Source organism: Callionymus lyra, chromosome 4, assembly GCF_982586985.1.
Source record: "Callionymus lyra chromosome 4, fCalLyr1.hap1.1, whole genome shotgun sequence".
In the NCBI taxonomy this organism is placed as follows: domain Eukaryota; kingdom Metazoa; phylum Chordata; class Actinopteri; order Syngnathiformes; family Callionymidae; genus Callionymus; species Callionymus lyra.
This window is the reverse complement of record NC_141821.1, coordinates 36,223,342-36,240,968: the sequence shown is the minus strand read 5'-3', so window position 1 is coordinate 36,240,968 and position 17,627 is coordinate 36,223,342. Positions and strand designations below refer to the sequence as shown.

The following is a 17,627-nucleotide window of genomic DNA, read 5'->3' as shown; positions in this document are numbered from 1 at the left end:
GACACAACTTCCGGTGTAGAATTTATCAGTCATTAAGTGTTTTACAAAGATACATATAGATTAAACCAAGCAATGCGAGGTTGATTTCAAACCCTTTTTCAAAAAAATCAGTTAAACGAACACATAAGCCTCCAAAAACCGAAAACGCAAATATTTTAATAACCCATAAAAGCACCTATTTCCGGTGTAGCTGTGGGTAACTTGACGCCTAGCTAGAGTTGGAGAAAACTTTTCCCAGTCAAACTCGGTTGTCCCGCCCACAATTCGAATTGCGACAAAAGATTGAAAGGTATACGAACCAATAACAGAGTCTCATGATTGCTGCTATCTAATAAAAATCCTTAAAGGAAGCCGAGTGAACGAAATAAAAACAGTTGTCTTGAAATATCATCAGATTAAATACCAGACCGTGGAAGATCCATTCTAGCCACGAATGACAAATTAATTACCCAACCTTACATACTTGTATTTCATTTAAACTGAAATTGGAAAAAACAACAAAAACAAGACAGAAACCTGAACGTTGTTCCGGTTTTACGAAACATCATTGATAGAATAACAATCATTAAATAATAAGTGAAAATATCCACAATGCATTTATGTTTGCAGTCTCCCTAATTACCACTAGAGGGCGACAGACAACAGGTAAAGCAAAGACGTGTGACCCAAAGATTAAACGTAAACTGTTTTATTTCCGATGTGCATTAAAAAACGTGAAAACTTGCCATCGAGTGGACATTTATAGATATAGATATAGTCATGGGTCAAGGCCCTCCGGAACATTAAAGGTCAAGATATAACAAACCCCAACTCTCCTGACTCAAGGTTCAAGGTCTTTTATTGTCAACTATACATGTATCAAGACATACAGCATAGATGAAATTCTAGTCCTCTCAGACCCACGATGCAAAACATGAGGGATTAAGTTGAAAGGATATTAAATAACACATTTAAGAAAATAAATACATAAAAATAAATAACCAACAAATGAAATAAAAAATCAACAATACTTAAATAATCAACTAATAAAAGAATATCAACAAAAAACAAAGTTAAGGCTCAGTTAGAGCAAGCGTAGGTGAGCGTGATGGTAGGGCAGGGAGGGAGTTGAGTCTCCTGACTCCTTTGACGTAATCTTGGTCTTGGCTCCTCCTCCAGCCAACTGTAATCATGCCCTGCTTTGTTTATACAACAAGCCCTTGGACGTAGAGATTTCATAGGATAGATAAGCAGGTAAAACCTCAATGCTTGATCAATCACAGCAAAGTGGGCGTCGTTCTGGTAAACAAGATTGAACCTACAGTAAAACAGTGTTTTCAGTGGGCGGGGTTTAAGAACATTTTCTAATGTAAATATTTAAATGAAAAGAGAGTTCTGCACAAACAGACACATACTGATGAGTACAAAAGAGGTCCAAGATCTATTTAAGAGACACTGAAATCAACACATTAGTTGACCTTTTAAAAACAACTGCTGCAAGAAAACATCCTGAAATTGACACAACAATGTGAAAGAAAGAAAGCAAATACTAGGATGAGAAAATAGAAAACACACGCTATAGGTAGGAAACATTTTTCAAAAATCCTAAGCACATCGAACGTTACCTGTTTAGTCACATGGTTTCCTGCGTCCCCATTGGCCAGTCAGGCCCAGCCGAGGGTTAATTGGGCGCACCTTTCCAACATGGCTTCTTGAATGTGCAAAATGACAAGTTGTTGGCCGAACCTGTGAATATCGTCCTGGTCCCGCGGAGCATGGCTGGAGCCCGCTAGCACCAGAGGACTTGTAAGCAACATGAGGGCGACCAGCAGCAAGAAAAACCTCCTGACCTGCCTCATCTTCCTGCTGTGCTCCACCTGCTCCGGGGTCGTGACCAGGGAGAAGAGGTCTTCTCTGCGCCCCTCGTTGAAGCGCGTGCGCCGCACCCACAGAACCGAACACCACCGCCCGCTCACGGAGGCTCAGAAAGCGGACCAGAACCTGCAGTTCATGCTGAGTTTGTACCGAAGCGCGGCGACTCCAGACGGCAGACCCAAGCAGCACCGGAAGTTTGGATCCAACACGGTCCGACTGATCCGACCGTCCACCTCCTCGGTGGACTACCTGCCCGCGTCACGAGGTGAGGAGGAAGATTCCTCGACTTTCAGACGCGTTTTCAGCAAATAACATTAAAGCTGTGACACTTTCTTCATCATGAGGTCTGAAGGCCACATAGAACCAGACCAGCAGTCACACCTGCACAGAATTTACTCATCAACTACTGTCAGCACTGCACACCAGACGGCCCTGTAAAGACTATTCTAGTGATATAAGTATCATTTTCCCGTGATAAATATTAAGAAAGTTATGGATTATTCAAACCTATAAAAATGCACACATTTCTTTTCAACCTCCTTTTAGTCAATGGGGTTTATTATTTGAAGTGTGACCTTAAATGCTACATTTAAAATGTCGTAACTTGCTCGATGTTTGTGCCATTAAAAAAAAAAAAAAAGTTATTATTGCTGGAAAGCTGGCCAAACGTTAGTATTCAGTATGTAGCTTATTTAATCAATTTATTAACATTAAAAAAAAAAAGAGACTTAAAATATACATAGAAAAAACGAGTTAACAGTCCAGATTGAACATACGCATCATAAGCCTTTCAAATATACAGTAATGGAAACAAAAAGCACAGTTGCGGTATATTTTTTTTATTAATTACATTCATTAAATTGGAGGATGTGAAATTTCAGTAAACATGGCTGGTCAGAGTCAACAATGAAATCCGTTGGTCCAAAAAAAAAATCAGTGTGTGAATCCTTCAATTTAAAAGATAGTTGGCAGAATCACAGATTAAAGTTTAACGTATTCCATTATAATATTTTTTACTTGCTTAGGATGTTTTTCAAGAGGGTTTGTCAAGTGAAAACTTTGGAAAATGTTGTCAGAGATTTGTGGCGCGTGTATTTGGTCAATCCGTAGAACTTCAATATTCTTTGAAAATTCAATATTCACGTTGACTGACCACTGCCATGTCCACGAAGAGACAAATAAACGCAAACATATCCCATACCCCAACGACTAGGTGAGTAAAACAATGTTGTATTTTTTTTTAACCAATATTTCAATGCGATTCAGAATGTCTTTTTTGTATTAGTTCACAATTCATCATTAAATTAACTTTTATCCTGCAAAAACAAAGACCTTCAACAGCTCTGCACAAAACGCCTAGAATGGACGACAACAATTGATTATTAAAAAACAACAAGTTTGAAAAATCTAAATACAAGTAAATGACTCGCCACTCAATTACATAAGGCGCTAGGTATGTATCTTTTGTTAGCATATATATTGGTTTGAAAATGTCATTCTATTAAATCAAATTTTCTGAATGAGAAAAAAACGTTCGATGAGCACCTTTTTTATTTTGGTAAACATTGCTGGTGGAAACGGCATAAAACCAAACAAAACTCGCCAAAGGTGCCTTAATACTTTCACTAATGTGTAATCTTATTCAAACAAAGACAACTATAATATTGTGTAGCCAACCCATCGTTGTTTACTCAGTACCACAAAATAACATATAAATGTATTTATACGTGTGTATACATACTGTGCCTTTGTTAGTCAGATGCAAGTAAGTTATTAATAAAGTGTGAAAAGTTTAGCATAGTTTTGTTTTTTTGAGGGAAATGTATGACACAGCAAAGAGAACTTCCGGGACTAAGCTTTTCAAAATAAGAGAATACCATGAACTGAAATGGCAGATCATAAACCTTCAATGTTGAATTCTTTACAGTGAGGTTGGGTACATATAATACAAAGATGCTTATTACTAACTTTGAGATTACTAAAAAATGTTTTCAAAGAATAATAATAATTAGAATGTGTGTCGTCACGTGATTGGCTGAAAGTACCTCAGTATTCTTTTACTATTGTCTGGTGGCAATATTATAGAAACATTCTTATTTTGTATTTAAAAGGCTACACATGTATTGATTCATACTTATTTAAAAAAAATTTACTAAAAAATGCAACCTTTCAATATATTGAATTCAACTATTCAATAAAAACCGTGGTGCCTGGTTCTGTTTTTTTTGTGTTTTTTTTTTTATTTGTGTGTGTTATCTTATTTAATTATTTATTCTGGACTGACACCACAAACATATTCTATGTCCTGTTTACAACACTGGCAATACACGTTTCTGATTCTGAAAACAAATTCACTCTTTCAACATAGAAATTATTTAATTCAATTATTAAAAAGAAAATCGATGAAGTTTTCATTAGAAATATTTACTTCCATACGCTTTGATAATTTGCACCACAGGGGGGCGGTCACGCCCAATACATTTATTACGACGCTAAAGAAGGCTGGACAAAATCTCTCAGTTGATGCTCTTCTGTTTCAACTCATTTTTTACCTTCATGCAGTGAAAAGGTAAAATACTAATTTGTCTGCAAAAAAGTTTCCTGTTCTTTACCTTTAAACAAGTTTTAAGATGAGATATTTCTTCCAGACCACCACTACACCTTCACAGTGCAATACAACCTGGACACTCTTCCGCCAGAGCAGCTGGTCAGAGCGTCCTTCATCCACCTGCGCTCTGCTGCTCCTCCTCCGTCCAGCGACACCACACCGCGCTGCCAGGCTCAGATCATGTCTCTGGGCAAGGACAGCCTGGTCACCATGGAGCCGCACCAGAGGTGGACGGAGACTGACATCACGGCTCACGTACATGGACACGTCCTGAAGGGGAAGGACGGGGACACACACTTGACCTTGACTGCTCAGTACTGGTGTACAGGAGCAGATGAAACGGGAGAGGGCAGCACTTTCTCATGGTGGTGGAACCATCTGATGGGTGGGAAGAAGTGGAAGCGGGAGCCTCATCTGGAGGTTCCGTCTCTTCTTCTCTACGTGGAGCAGGAGCAGGAGGTGAAGGACTGGATGGCTGAACTGATCGGAGCAGACGGAGATGATATCGTGAAACAGTTTGGGGATTGGCATCCGTCGGTTCGCCGCCAACGGCGATCCAAAGAGTTTAAAAAGCCTGACTTTCTGAAAAAATCCACTTCCTCCATCTCTTCTTTTTTTCCCCCTCAATCTAGCGGCTCCGATGTCTCCAACAGCAAACGCCAATCAAGCCTCTCCAAAAATCTCTGCCGCCTACACTCCTTCACCCTCTCTTTCAACGAGCTGGGCTGGGGCGACTACTTCATCGCCCCACCAGGGTACAACCCTCGCTTCTGTCAGGGAGACTGCCCGAGCGTGCTCCACTCCGGGTACCACTCTCCCAACCATGCCATCATCCAGACCTACATCAACGAGCTCGGGCTGGGGGATGTTCCTCCTCCGTCCTGCGTGCCCTACAAGTACATGCCCATGAGCGTGCTTGTGATGGACAAGAGGAAAGTGGAGTACAAGGAGATGGACGACATGATGGCCGAGTCGTGCACGTGCCGCTGAGGCCTGGGACTCTGAAGACTTGAGTCAGATTTTAGGAGATTTTTGAAACCTTGACTATGAGAGGATGTGTACAGGAAGGTGTGGAGATCATCCGTCACTTGATTCACAAAACCTTCATTTTAATCAATTTAAAAAATGGTTATTTATCAATTCTAACCACACTAAACACCTAAAGTACTTGAATTGATTTATCAGAGGGTTACTTGATCTGGTTAGCTACTTGACAACAAAATGCATACAAAACTCTCTTTTTCTCTTTCTACACTGCTATTTTATAAAAATTTAAAAAAGGCCTGTCAGTTCCGTCCCATCTGGGGAGCTGATCAAGATGCATATTTAATTGTGAACGATAAAATGTAAAAAAAACAATCTGATGCATCTCATGTAAATATTTAACCATAAAACCTTTTGTACATATTTATATAAAATGGGAGAAAAAAGTTCTGCTTGTGGTCTGTCATGAGAAGAAACATGAAAAAAAAAGTTGAGCAGGTGCCTTGTCATGAAAAGATTGCAATTTTTATTATGAGTGGAAATGAATAATAAAATAAAATGCATTTTTCTAAATCTGAATCTATTGCATTGTATTGTTTGTCATTTTAATCCAAAGTATAATGGATCTGTAAATTCTAGCAGTATTTTTTGTTGTTTTTTTTCCCCTCAGTCAACATGTCTTGTCTACATTTATCAGTTTAAGAAAAACTAACTCAAAAATGGATAAACAGTTTTCAATTACATTTTCAGAAAGTGTATGTGACATGGAGCAGATTATTACAATTGATGGGTTTCTGATTTCCCATCTGTATCAAGCTATTAAAAGACTGGTCAATGGTTTCAAACTAGTTTCTTGAATAGAATTAAATCGATTAAATACATTTAAAGCAACGATGGTTAAACACGAATGCTAACTTGTGTTCTATTGTCCTTACTACCAGGAGCAATATGGATTTCAAGAAGATCCACTGGGGGAGAATTTTAGGATGAAAATCCCACATTTAGTAAATGTATATCTTCCAAACTCTCCTAGATGAGATTACTCATTTTCAGCTTCTCTTTTAATGGCTACCATGGAAAGGAAAACTAGGTTAATTAACCTTAACTATTTATTTGGGTGATTTTCTATGATGGCATTATAATTCTAAATAAATAGCATCTAATTGAGATGTTAAATGTTAATGTGTGTACTTTGACACAATTACTAGCGAGTGACCCAAATACTATTCTTGGACCTCATTGGTGCAACATGTAGCTTCTTGTTCGTCAGGATTCAAGAATATGCTTGAACATCCTGCCTGGACTCATCTATCATCAGGCTTTGAAAAGACAAACCAATCAATCATAAAAGTAACACTTCTTTTACATATTTCTATCAATAAAGAGGAAAACATTAGGATGTGCTGCCTCGCTCGATGTTGTATACACGCACGCACACACACACAGACGGTCAAAATCTCACATAATCTGAAGTTCAGACATGAAGTTAGCAATACTGAAGGGGTTCATTTCCTACCGGTGGTCTATGAAAATACATTAAGATGAACAGTCTCAATTAAAAAACAGAATCGTTATAAATAAAAATCTATTTCCTTTCCAAATGAGGCTGACCAGTGATGGCATGAGGCAACATTCAACATTGAACTTTGCTCTGTATTTCGGAAGCCTCTCTGAATGTAGGTCACTGAGACAACAATCATTTATCCCTGTTTTTGAAACTCCTGTGGTTTCAAATGATTCATGTTGAGTCTTGTTTACTACCTTCACACAGGAGGGTAGAGTTTTACGGTCTCTGAGCAAAATAACTCAAAAAGGGTTTAAGAGGTTTTTTTTCCAACCCAGGGCCCGTTTTGCATCTATAATTGGGCCACTCAAAAAGACAAAATTAAGAATTTTTGTTCTATTCATATTTACTGTTTGAAAGGGTTTTGTCACAGGGTTAAATAGAAGACCCAGGAGAGAAAACCGTCACAGGAGTCTTCATATGATTTTTTTTTATGTTTTATATCCGGAGAATATATTGCTGACAATACACCAGTTTGTGGTGCAAAAAGGGGATTCTTGGTTTATTGGACTGTGTTTGCTAAAGAAAATTTAAACACAGACAGTCTAACAGTCTATGTGGAATTCATGATTTAAGTGTGTCTTAAATAGATCTTGGACCTCTATTGTACTCATCAGTATGTGTCTGTTTTTACAAAATTCTATTTTTGTTGATATATTTACATTAGAAAATGTGCTCAAGCCATTGCCCAACACTTTTTTCTTTTCTAAAGATTAAATCTTGTTTACCATAACCACACCCACTATGCTGTGATTGGTCAATCATGGTAATTGTGGAAGTCTCCACCTCTAAGGGATTTGTTGTATAAACAAAGTAGGACGTGATCACAGCTGGCTATAGGAGTGAAGCCATTATTACATTATAATTATTGACATTAGAGACACTAATTATATTAAGTGACACACAGTTAATCTCAGTTCTGCACAGTGTTGGACAGGAAATCTTGTGTTTCCAGAAAGTGTCTGTGTTTTTGTCTACTAATACAAGTCTCTTGTGACATTAAACAAACAAGCACACACACTCACACACACACTTACATACACATTCATTCACACAGATGTGAGCTATTAATGATCATGGAAGACTCTCAGTCCTGTTATATTACTGGATCTTGTCTGAGTTTTCAGAAATGGTGACTCATCAAATGTTTTGGTCAAATATTGCATCAGTGTTTTGATAACTGGCGCTGAGAACAAGAACAGTTCAAGAAGGTTCTGTCAAAACAATTTAGTCAGCAATTTAGCACTGATCTTTAAAGGGCAACCAACTTTCCTGACTTCCTCACATGTTTCAAATGTGGAAGTCTTCCTCTCCAAGATGCAGTAAGTCCATCATCATGACCATGTTTCTCTGCAAGTTTAAAAAGATGAGTTTGAAGGCGAGTTTAAAAAAAAGTCATAGTTGTGATGTTGCGAATGTCTGGTAGGAGGGAGTTCCAGAGGCGAGGGGCAGATCGGCTGAAGGCTCTGGTCTCCATGGTGGCCATACGAGCAGGTGGGATGCTGAGGTTAATGGAACAGGAGGTTCTTAGTGTCCGGAAGACAGTGGCGTCTGCTCCCACCAATTTGACAATTGTAATGATGGCTTCGCTGCTCCAGCCAGCTGTAATCACGCGACTCCCTTGGAAGTGGAGACTTCCGGGATTGGTGATGCGCGGTGACAAAACTTGATGTTTGACCAATCACAGCAAAGTGGGTGTGGTTTTGGTAAACAAGATTTCATCTTCAAAAAAAATAAGGCATTTCAGTGGGTGGGGCTTAAACACGTATATAAAATCTATTGTAAATATTTTAAATATAATATATACCTGTATATATAAACAAGACAAGCTGTCAGGATGCGGAAGGAAACCCAGGAGCAGAAAGTGTCTGTTTGTCAAACAGAGTCAAAAACCGGGATGCGAAATGATCTCGTACCAGGAGTCTTAAACGCAACACACACACTAGACCAGTGCTGTGTCTCAAAACACATACTACTCTTAGTATACTAGAAGTTAGTATGCATCAGTTTAGTGTACGTACTAACTAGTACGCAAATTCTCCACAGATAGTATGTCTCAAATCAAACCCTGCTGCTACACACTAACCGGAAATGACACGACAGCTTCTTCTTCTACTTCTATTTAACGATGTTTCAACCAGCTGTTTAAACGCTATCGCCGACACCTGCAGGCAGCACGTTTTGCAACTTTGGAAAAATAAAGAAAGAAAAAATATGAGAATCAAATATTCGCGAGATATTTAAGCTGGTATCCGCACCGAAGACGTGTCATCCTTCTACTGCTGCTGAAAATTCACCTGTAAGTATATGCATATATATGCATTTATATATGATGTAACTTCCATTTAAAACGTCATTAAGATGGCGGCTGTTTAGTGTGGTTAGTGTCCATCGAACCATGCTCAGTTTTGTGGGCGTGTTAGTATGCCAATTTAGTGTGCATGGCGCACTAAATTTCGCATACTAAGAATTGAGACGCACTAACAAACTAAAAATACTAACTTTGAGTACGCTAGTATGCGATTTGAGACACAGCGCAGGGGTAGGCAACCTGGTCCAGAAAGAGCCGCAGTGGCCGCAGGTTTTCGTTCCAACCATTCAAGAGGACACATTTTGACCAATCAGGTATATTAGGAGTGTAATCAGTTGATTGTCAGTCTGTTGTTGCTTGTTCAGCTGAAACCTCATTGGTTAAACTGTATATGCTTGATCGGTTGGAACAAAAACCTGCACCCACTGAAGCTCTTTCTGGACCAGGTTGCCTACCCCTGCACTAGACAACACGGGACAGCGATGCTGTGTCTCAAATCGCATACTACTCTTAGTATACTAGAAGTTAGTATGCATCAGTTTAGTGTACGTACTAACTAGTACGCAAATTCTCCACAGATAGTTTGTCTCAAATCAAACACTGCTGCTACACACTAACCGGAAATCACATGACAGCTTCTTCTTCTACTACTATTTAACGATGTTTCAACCAGCTGTTTAAACGCTATCGCCGACACCTGTGCTGTGTCTCAAATCGCATACTACTCTTAGTATGCTAGAAGTTAGTATGCATCAGTTTAGTGTACGTACTAACTAGTACGCAAATTCTCCACAGATAGTATGTCTCGAATCAAACACTGAAGCTACACACTAACCGGAAATCACATGACAGCTTCTTCTTCTTCTTCTATTTAACGATGTTTCGACCAGCTGTTTGAACACTATCGCCGACACCTGCTGGCAGCACGTTTTGCAGCTTTGTAAAAAGAAATAAAGAAAAAATATGAGAATCTAAATAATAGAGAGACATTTAAGCTGGTATCAGCAGCGAAGACGTGTTTATCCTCCTACTGCTGCTGAAAATGCACCTGTAAGTATATACATATATATACATTTATATATGACGTAGCTTCCGTTTAAAACGTCACTAAGATGGCGGCTGTTTAGTGTGGTTAGTGTCCATCGAACCATGCTCAGTTTTGTGGGCGTGTTAGTACGCCAGTGCACGGCGCACTAAATTTTGCATACTAAGAATTGAGACGCACTAACAATACTAACTTTTAGTATGCTAGTATGCGATTTGAGACACAGCACGAGTGTGACGAACCGACAGAGACTGAGGGAGAGTGAGCAGAATAAGAATGCTGCCAGCAATCAGTGGCAGCTGCAGAGCAGGAGAACACAAGACAGGTGGAGACAATAACAATCAGCAGGGGGAGGGACCGGAAAAGAAACTCACACAGACACAGAAGGGAGCAGGTTTCAAAATAAAAAACGGAAAAACCGGGAGACATAACACAAGCATGTTAAAGTTTTTAATAGTTTTTGGAATAAGCTTTCTTTCAAGAGCTAGCATGTAGCACTGTTGCCATGTCACAATAAAAAAAAAGTTTTGTGTGTTCATGCTGTTCAAATCTCATTTTCAATAAATTCCCCAAAACATAATAAATGTGCAGACAGTGTGAGAGATGATGAACTCATATGCTATCAGAGAGATGTTGTCTTAGGCATGGCTCCTGGCTCCATTTATATTTTTCACAGTAATCAATTACCCGCAAATAAGAGTGTTTCGGGCAACATGAGGACTTTAAGCAGGGCAGACAAGGTTACTCACCACGTGAAATGTAAACTTGTTTTTTTTTTTAATTTATTTCTGATAAGGATCTGCATCCTGCCTGAGTCTAATTTAAAAAACACACTTATAAAATATCCCACATTTATTTGATAATATTTGATAATGTCTGTTACCTGGGTGTTTCACCTGTTTACGTTTTTTAGGGACTTTTTTTATCTTGTCCAATCCGAAAGAAAATTGAGAGATAGATTGAATTTGATTTATATTTACGTGTTTGGTCCATAGATCCTACATCAGGGGAGTCGGACTCTATTAGCATTCTAAATTACGGGCCAAACCAAACGTATATATTCACCAAACAGGAATTTAAAAATCCTTTTGTTTCTTTAAAAGACAGTTTGTCTTAATTATCTTTGTGTGTGTTTTTGTCTTCAGGTTTAGTTTCTTAGTTTAATTAATAATTGCTAACATCTCTAGAGGTCGTCTTATCAACATAAACATTCATCTTCTTTGATATTGAGCCAATCATCCGACGGACAATACAGAATGACTTGATTCGGGCCTTACAATGAAATAATGAATCCAAAAACTATTATAACTTTAAAATAAGTAAATAAAATACAGTGTCACAAATACATTATTCTTAGTTTAAGTGGATCTTTTGTTGTAGTATTTGTTTTTTAATTCCACAACAATTCAACAATCATTGTACATAATGTTGCCTGTTTAAAAATATATATTTTCCACCCGTAGTTTAAGTCAAACTCTCTTATGAGACATGTCGTCATTACATATCCATAAAACCACGGACAGGATGAAGAGTTGTCTACATTAGGAAGGTTCAAAGTTCAGAAGTGATTTTGGGACACGTTTTTGCAAAAAGCTAAAATGGCGTTTGCCCAAAAAAAGACGTAATTTGTTGACATTCATTCTATCAGTGGTAACAGTCTGTCCTTTTCAAATTTAGACATCTTCTATTTCCATGTTGCAAAATGTTTGAAGATAATATTTATATATTGCATTTATGAACACTGGCTCTAAATCACTGGTCCCTACAAAAGTGCTGCCCATGTTTCATCTGGTACCAAAATACATTTATATAATTTAATAACTTGCTATTTTGTGAATCAATATTTCTCTAATAACAGATCATCAGATTGATGAATGGGATGAGATTGGGTTGGGTGTGTCCCTGAGCAAGGCACTTATCCCCTAACGCTCCGGCCATGCCGCGTCGCAGCCTACTTCCATCAGTGTGTGATTGTGTGTGTGGATAGGTGAGAATGGCAGAAAATAGTCTACCAAAATGCGTGGATTTCAATTATCTCAATGACAAGATTGTCATTTTAATAATTTACCAAAGAAATCCTGTGTTCTTTGATTCGCTTTTCCCATTGATGAGACCATCTTGATCAAACTCTGAGCTCCCACTGATGCAGTGTCATGGTGAGCTTTAGGTGCATATAATTAACTTTTCTTTTTTATCCGTTTGTGTCATTTATGTGATTTATCCACTATGTATTTGCCACACTGGTCAATGAAACTAATGCAATGATCTAACTATCAATGATCCGAAGTAATCTGAGGATAAACGCTGATAAATGGAGTTATGAAGTCTGAACATGTGACACAGACTTTCCATATTTCTGAAGCTCAGTGATGTCATCTACGAGCGGGTCATAAACGTCACTATAGAGTGTGACGATACTTTTAAGAAGACTTTGTATGATTAATCTGGTGCCACAGAAAACGTAAAGAAAAGCGACACGTGTGAGCTCCATGCATCACGTGTACACTTGGTACCTGCAGCGACCTACTGACCCTTTGTAGTCAAGATTAGCAGAGCTGCTCGCGCGACTGGACTTGGGCCTGTTCACAAGCAAATCACCTCACTTATCATGTGAAACTGCAGATGTAAGATCCCGTGTGTGTGTGTGTGTGTGTGTGTGTGTGTGTGTTTGTGTGCGTGTGTGCTAACTATTTATGGGGAAATTGAAGTCTGTAGATACAGAAAAAAAAGGCTGTGAAGAATCATGTTTCATTTAAATGTCAGCGTAGCAACTAACAATATCAAACTCAATCACACTAGGGGCCTAAATCTTTTAGGGGTCTAAGTTGGGGGTTGAACCAAGTGAATATTGACCAGGAAGTATGATATCACTTTTCAATGTTGGAGGCTAAATATATCTTAATTATCTCCTCTATCCAACACTCGCCACAAAGGTGTAAGACCCCTGAGATAAATCAAAACATTCTCAGTCTGTGTGTCCATGTGTGTGTTAAGTTTATAACTTATACATTTTTACGTAAGTCTATAAAAAAACTTTAGATAAAAAAAATACAATTAAATTTATTTTTTTTTCTAATAGAAATCCTTCATAAATCAATGAGTCAAGTCCAGGCCTGTCCTCAGACAGCTTCTATTTAAACATACACAGTCACGTGTGTTTTGTGTACTTATGTAAAATGTAGTGTTCATGCATGTCCGTCTAGGTTGTATAAGTGGCACAGTGGCGTTGCATCAGGGCTCTGTAGACAAAGGTGAACGACAGTCCAGACTAAAACCTTCTTATCTGAGTCGAAGGTCATTCACACACCATGTGATTTCTGCAGCTTTGTGCATGTCAGTCCTGAGAGGAGACATAAAGGTTCAAAGCCAGGGTTCAAAATGGCTTGGTGTGAGGATATTTGGGCCAAAACGGATGGACAAAGAGGGAGGGTGTAGTTGACACAGCCTGGACTCTCCCTCCCTCTCGCCGTCTCCCTGCAGGGATGTTGGCTCCTGTCGGTATATAAGAGGCCCCAGAGTGAGCCGGCTGAGTGTGGCAACAAGTGATGTGCTTCCCTGGTCAGTAGAGCAACACTTCCTGAACTTCCAGAAGACTTTTTTCTGTCAAAATGCAGAAGCCTGGCTTTGTAAAGGACAGTTGGTCGGTGTTGACCGCTACGCTGGTGCTCCTCTTACTGGTCCAGCAGGTACGTGATCGTCGGAGGTTTAAATCAATCTCAGCTCATGGTTCACATATTCAACTTTCATGCATTCAAAGATATCTCAGTCAATCTGTCTGTTGTTTCCCTTTAGTAACAAGCTGTGTTTCCTCCCCCAGGTGTGCACAGCTCCTGTCCACGCCGATACAAAGGCTCTTCAGACTCAAGACTCTGCGGATTCAGCTCAGATTTTGCGACGAATCGCTCGCATGACTCCGCTGTGGAGGATCATGAACAGCAAACCGTACGGAGCTTACTGCCAAAACAACTACGAGTGTTCGACGGGATTCTGCAGGTAAATGTCCAGCATCACTTATGGAGGGTTGAGGGTACGAGACCCAAGATTACATATCCCAAGATCCTCTCGACATTGTCTCCCTATATTTGGATAAAGAAGTGATAAATAGTTGAAATTGTGTGAGCGTATTCTCCCCGATAATATTGTACCTTCCCCATTAGTCTGCCTTTTTAACTGTTGCGTGATTCAAAAATGAGTTTCTCTTTGCTAGTTTCCTGGTTCTATGGTTCTTATACGACTATCTAATGTCTATCTAGGAAATAAATCTGCTTGGTTTGGAGAAGGAGAACAAACACAGAGACCCCTTAATGATTGACTTTGACACCCCTGATATACTCAATATTCTCCGTTACTGGTGGAACTAAAGGATGCAGGCAACTCTTGGGCTTCAAATACAGCAGAATGTCAATGACAGAAAATGCATCTGTTCATTTTGTCAACATTTTGATCAGTGAGATTAAAAGTAAATTAATTTTATTCATGTATTAAAAATCTCGTTTTTTAAAACATATCTTGTTACCACTATTGTCAGCACACATTATAAGTTACTACCAAGAGATTGAAAAATTGAATAGAAAGTCACACATTTATTCAGTTATTTGTATATCTTAAAGGTGTTGGTCATTTGGTGGAGAAACCACTGTGACGTACAATTCGACTTCTTTGAGGTTTCATTTGTGTTTCTCTTGTCTCTCTAGGAACGGCTATTGTTCCACCAACCAACCAAAGACACGATGAAACAACTTCCCGAGAACTGAGCCCCAGACCATCATGTTTACATGAACGCCCTCTTTTTTTATTCACTTTACAATTTGTTATTTAGTGGCTTTTTAAGATAGATGTCATATTTGTACATGCCAAACATGAACACCAAATAGGCAGATAAGTGACTTTTCTTGTTCTCAACAGCCATTATATCGTCTTGAGAAAATTTCAGTATTTTATGATAACTTTTTTTCTTAATGTATGAAATAATATGTCTCAAGTTTGATCAGTCCTCTCCGTTGTCCGGTTTCATACGACTCACAACATGCAAACCTAGGAAGCTCAAATCTGCTACTGTAACCAAGTTAATCACGCAATTTTATACAATGGTTTTTGTACGATCAGACAGTTTGTGATGTCGACGGCATCCTTCTGTTTTGTTCGTTCGCACATTTGTCAGTAAATAGATGCAGGATCAGGGATTCTTTTTTCTTCACAGGTAAGCTGCTGTTTTTTTTTGTTTTTGTTTTTTCAAGAATTCAGCATATGTGTAGAGAACAATTGCACTTTCAAAAAGCAACATTATCCACGTACTGTGTTTATTGTTTGTATTGTTACTGTAGACAAGAAAAGTGGAATAAAACATTGAGGTGAAAACTGTTTTCTGTTCGTCATTTACACTTAAAATGATTATTTCACTTAACTGTTTAAATGACACCATATACGATAAAACAGGTCCAAGCAAATCACAATGAGCGACAGTGGTGAGGAAACACTTCCTTTTAACAGGCAGAAACCTCGAGCAGAACGAGACTCAGAGTGGACGACATGATGCCGTGACCAGCCAGGAGGTAGAAGAGAAACCAGATTAGTTTGTTGAGATGGAAGATGAATGTACGTGATATGTGAAGTATGACAAAGGAAGGGTGTGGTTGACCTTTAAAGAAGGGGTAGATGTTCCTCAAAATGTTGTGAGCAAAACAGTTTGGAATGAAACCACGCCTCCAAAGATGCGGGGAAATAGCTGATCCCCATGTGACTAAGATGTTTCTGTTTTGTGTTACTGCAGGAGTGTCAAACTCAAACACAACATTTATCAGCCAGCGGGCCACATCAAGTGACGTGGTTTAGGAGGTAAATCTCTTTCTAAACCTTACAGATGCAGAAAATGAAAATAAGGGTAAATAGATGTCAGCATCCGTGTGGTAAGAGGTTTGATTTGAAACACACGTAGCATAGTTTGCTGCTTCCAGCCTGCAGCAATGTTCCTGACATGAACACGTACAGAGGTTGTAAATGAGCAACTATAGCTGGCTCACTTCATGTTGAATTTGGCTCTGCAACCATCGAGTGGAGGTGCAGCACAATCTGTTCTCTGCACCAATGACAGTTAAATATAGTCCACAGATCTTTGTGGACTATATTGGACTATATACTGTATGTCAGGAATAGATTCATTGAACCTGTTAAAAGATAGACTGCTATGCTGTGGTCAGGTAATTAAAATACGAATAAGCACTTGTTTATATGGCTAAAGGGAAATCAATTTCCAAATAACCATATTTTTAAATGAAGGATCAATTTCGTCCACTCTGTCGCTTTCCCTTCATCGATTGTTTGCAATATTATTTGTAAATAATATAGTAATTTTTTCATGTCTTAACAAGAAGGAGCTTTCTCGCCTGCAGTTGATACAAAACTCTGCAGCGAGAATTCTGACCCGCTCTAGTAGAAGAACTCACATTTCTTCGATCCTTAAAACTCTTCACTGGCTTCCAGTTTCTTTCAGGTTCAATTTTAAATTTCTTGCTTTCAGATCTATTCATGGTCAGGCTCCTCCTTACATCAGTGATCTGATCCAGCCTTACACCCCAGCTCGGGCTCTGAGGTCTGTGGATCAGAATCTACTGATGGTTCCTGAACACGCTTCAGGACCAGAGGAGAGAAATCCTTCCAGACTGTTGCTCCTAAGCTTTGGAACAATCTTCCTCTCTCTTTGCGCTTGATGGATCTACTGACTCCTTCAAAAACATCTTGACTTTCTTATTCGTGCAGGCTTTTCCTTGATTTTCTGGGACACCTGTGTTTTTCTTGGTGTTATCTTGATCTTTTTAGTATATATTTTTTTTTAGTATTTTTTGGATTGTTTAAGCACTTTATGACCCTGGTCTAGAAAAGCACTCTATAAATATAAATTACTCACTAACTTACTTACTAATATCCACAAAATCCTCACATGTTCTAGCGTGTGATTGAAAGGAGGAATACAGGTAGATGGAATCGACAAGGAGGGAATACTTAAATAGGTAAAAGACCTGTCTGTAAAAGAGTTGTTATGAAAACACTTTTTGGAAAAGTTGGCAAAAAAGTCCATTCATATACCTTTTTCTTTCAATATTTTCATTGTAAATACTAAATAATGTAATAGATAAAAATGTAACTATGTGCAACTAAATAAAAACGGAAATATACATATTTCCGTTTTTATTTAGTGCACATGCACTTTTTTATCTTTTGGGAGACAGCTCATTCCTGTCAAACATGCTGATTGGATAAAAGT

The 17,627-nt window shown here is 38.7% G+C and overlaps 2 protein-coding genes across 2 annotated transcripts; both read left to right on the top strand.

Annotated features, from left to right (window-relative positions):
- The first annotated feature begins 1,794 nt into the window (after positions 1–1,794).
- Positions 1,795–5,507, top strand: bmp15 (bone morphogenetic protein 15). The gene is made up of 2 exons (XM_087788285.1): positions 1,795–2,119; positions 4,503–5,507. Exons 1-2 carry the CDS (start codon positions 1,795–1,797, stop codon positions 5,450–5,452), a joined length of 1,275 nt encoding a protein of 424 aa, XP_087644411.1. The 3' UTR covers positions 5,453–5,507.
- An 8,415-nt stretch (positions 5,508–13,922) lies between these two features.
- Positions 13,923–15,727, top strand: leap2 (liver-expressed antimicrobial peptide 2). Its single transcript, XM_087790080.1, has 3 exons — positions 13,923–14,052; positions 14,184–14,359; positions 15,061–15,727. Exons 1-3 carry the CDS (start codon positions 13,975–13,977, stop codon positions 15,098–15,100), a joined length of 294 nt encoding a protein of 97 aa, XP_087646206.1. The 5' UTR covers positions 13,923–13,974; the 3' UTR covers positions 15,101–15,727.
- The last annotated feature ends 1,900 nt before the right edge of the window (positions 15,728–17,627 follow it).

Excerpts from the sequence above, each read along its gene's own strand:
- bmp15 (XM_087788285.1), top strand. The coding sequence starts at position 1,795 with ATGAGGGCGACCAGCAGCAAGAAAAACCTCCTGACCTGCCTCATCTTC. Across the intron at positions 2,120-4,502 it reads CTACCTGCCCGCGTCACGAG|ACCACCACTACACCTTCACA; the intron begins GTGAGGAGGAAG and ends TATTTCTTCCAG.
- leap2 (XM_087790080.1), top strand. The coding sequence starts at position 13,975 with ATGCAGAAGCCTGGCTTTGTAAAGGACAGTTGGTCGGTGTTGACCGCT. Across the intron at positions 14,053-14,183 it reads TCCTCTTACTGGTCCAGCAG|GTGTGCACAGCTCCTGTCCA; the intron begins GTACGTGATCGT and ends TTCCTCCCCCAG. Across the intron at positions 14,360-15,060 it reads TGTTCGACGGGATTCTGCAG|GAACGGCTATTGTTCCACCA; the intron begins GTAAATGTCCAG and ends TTGTCTCTCTAG.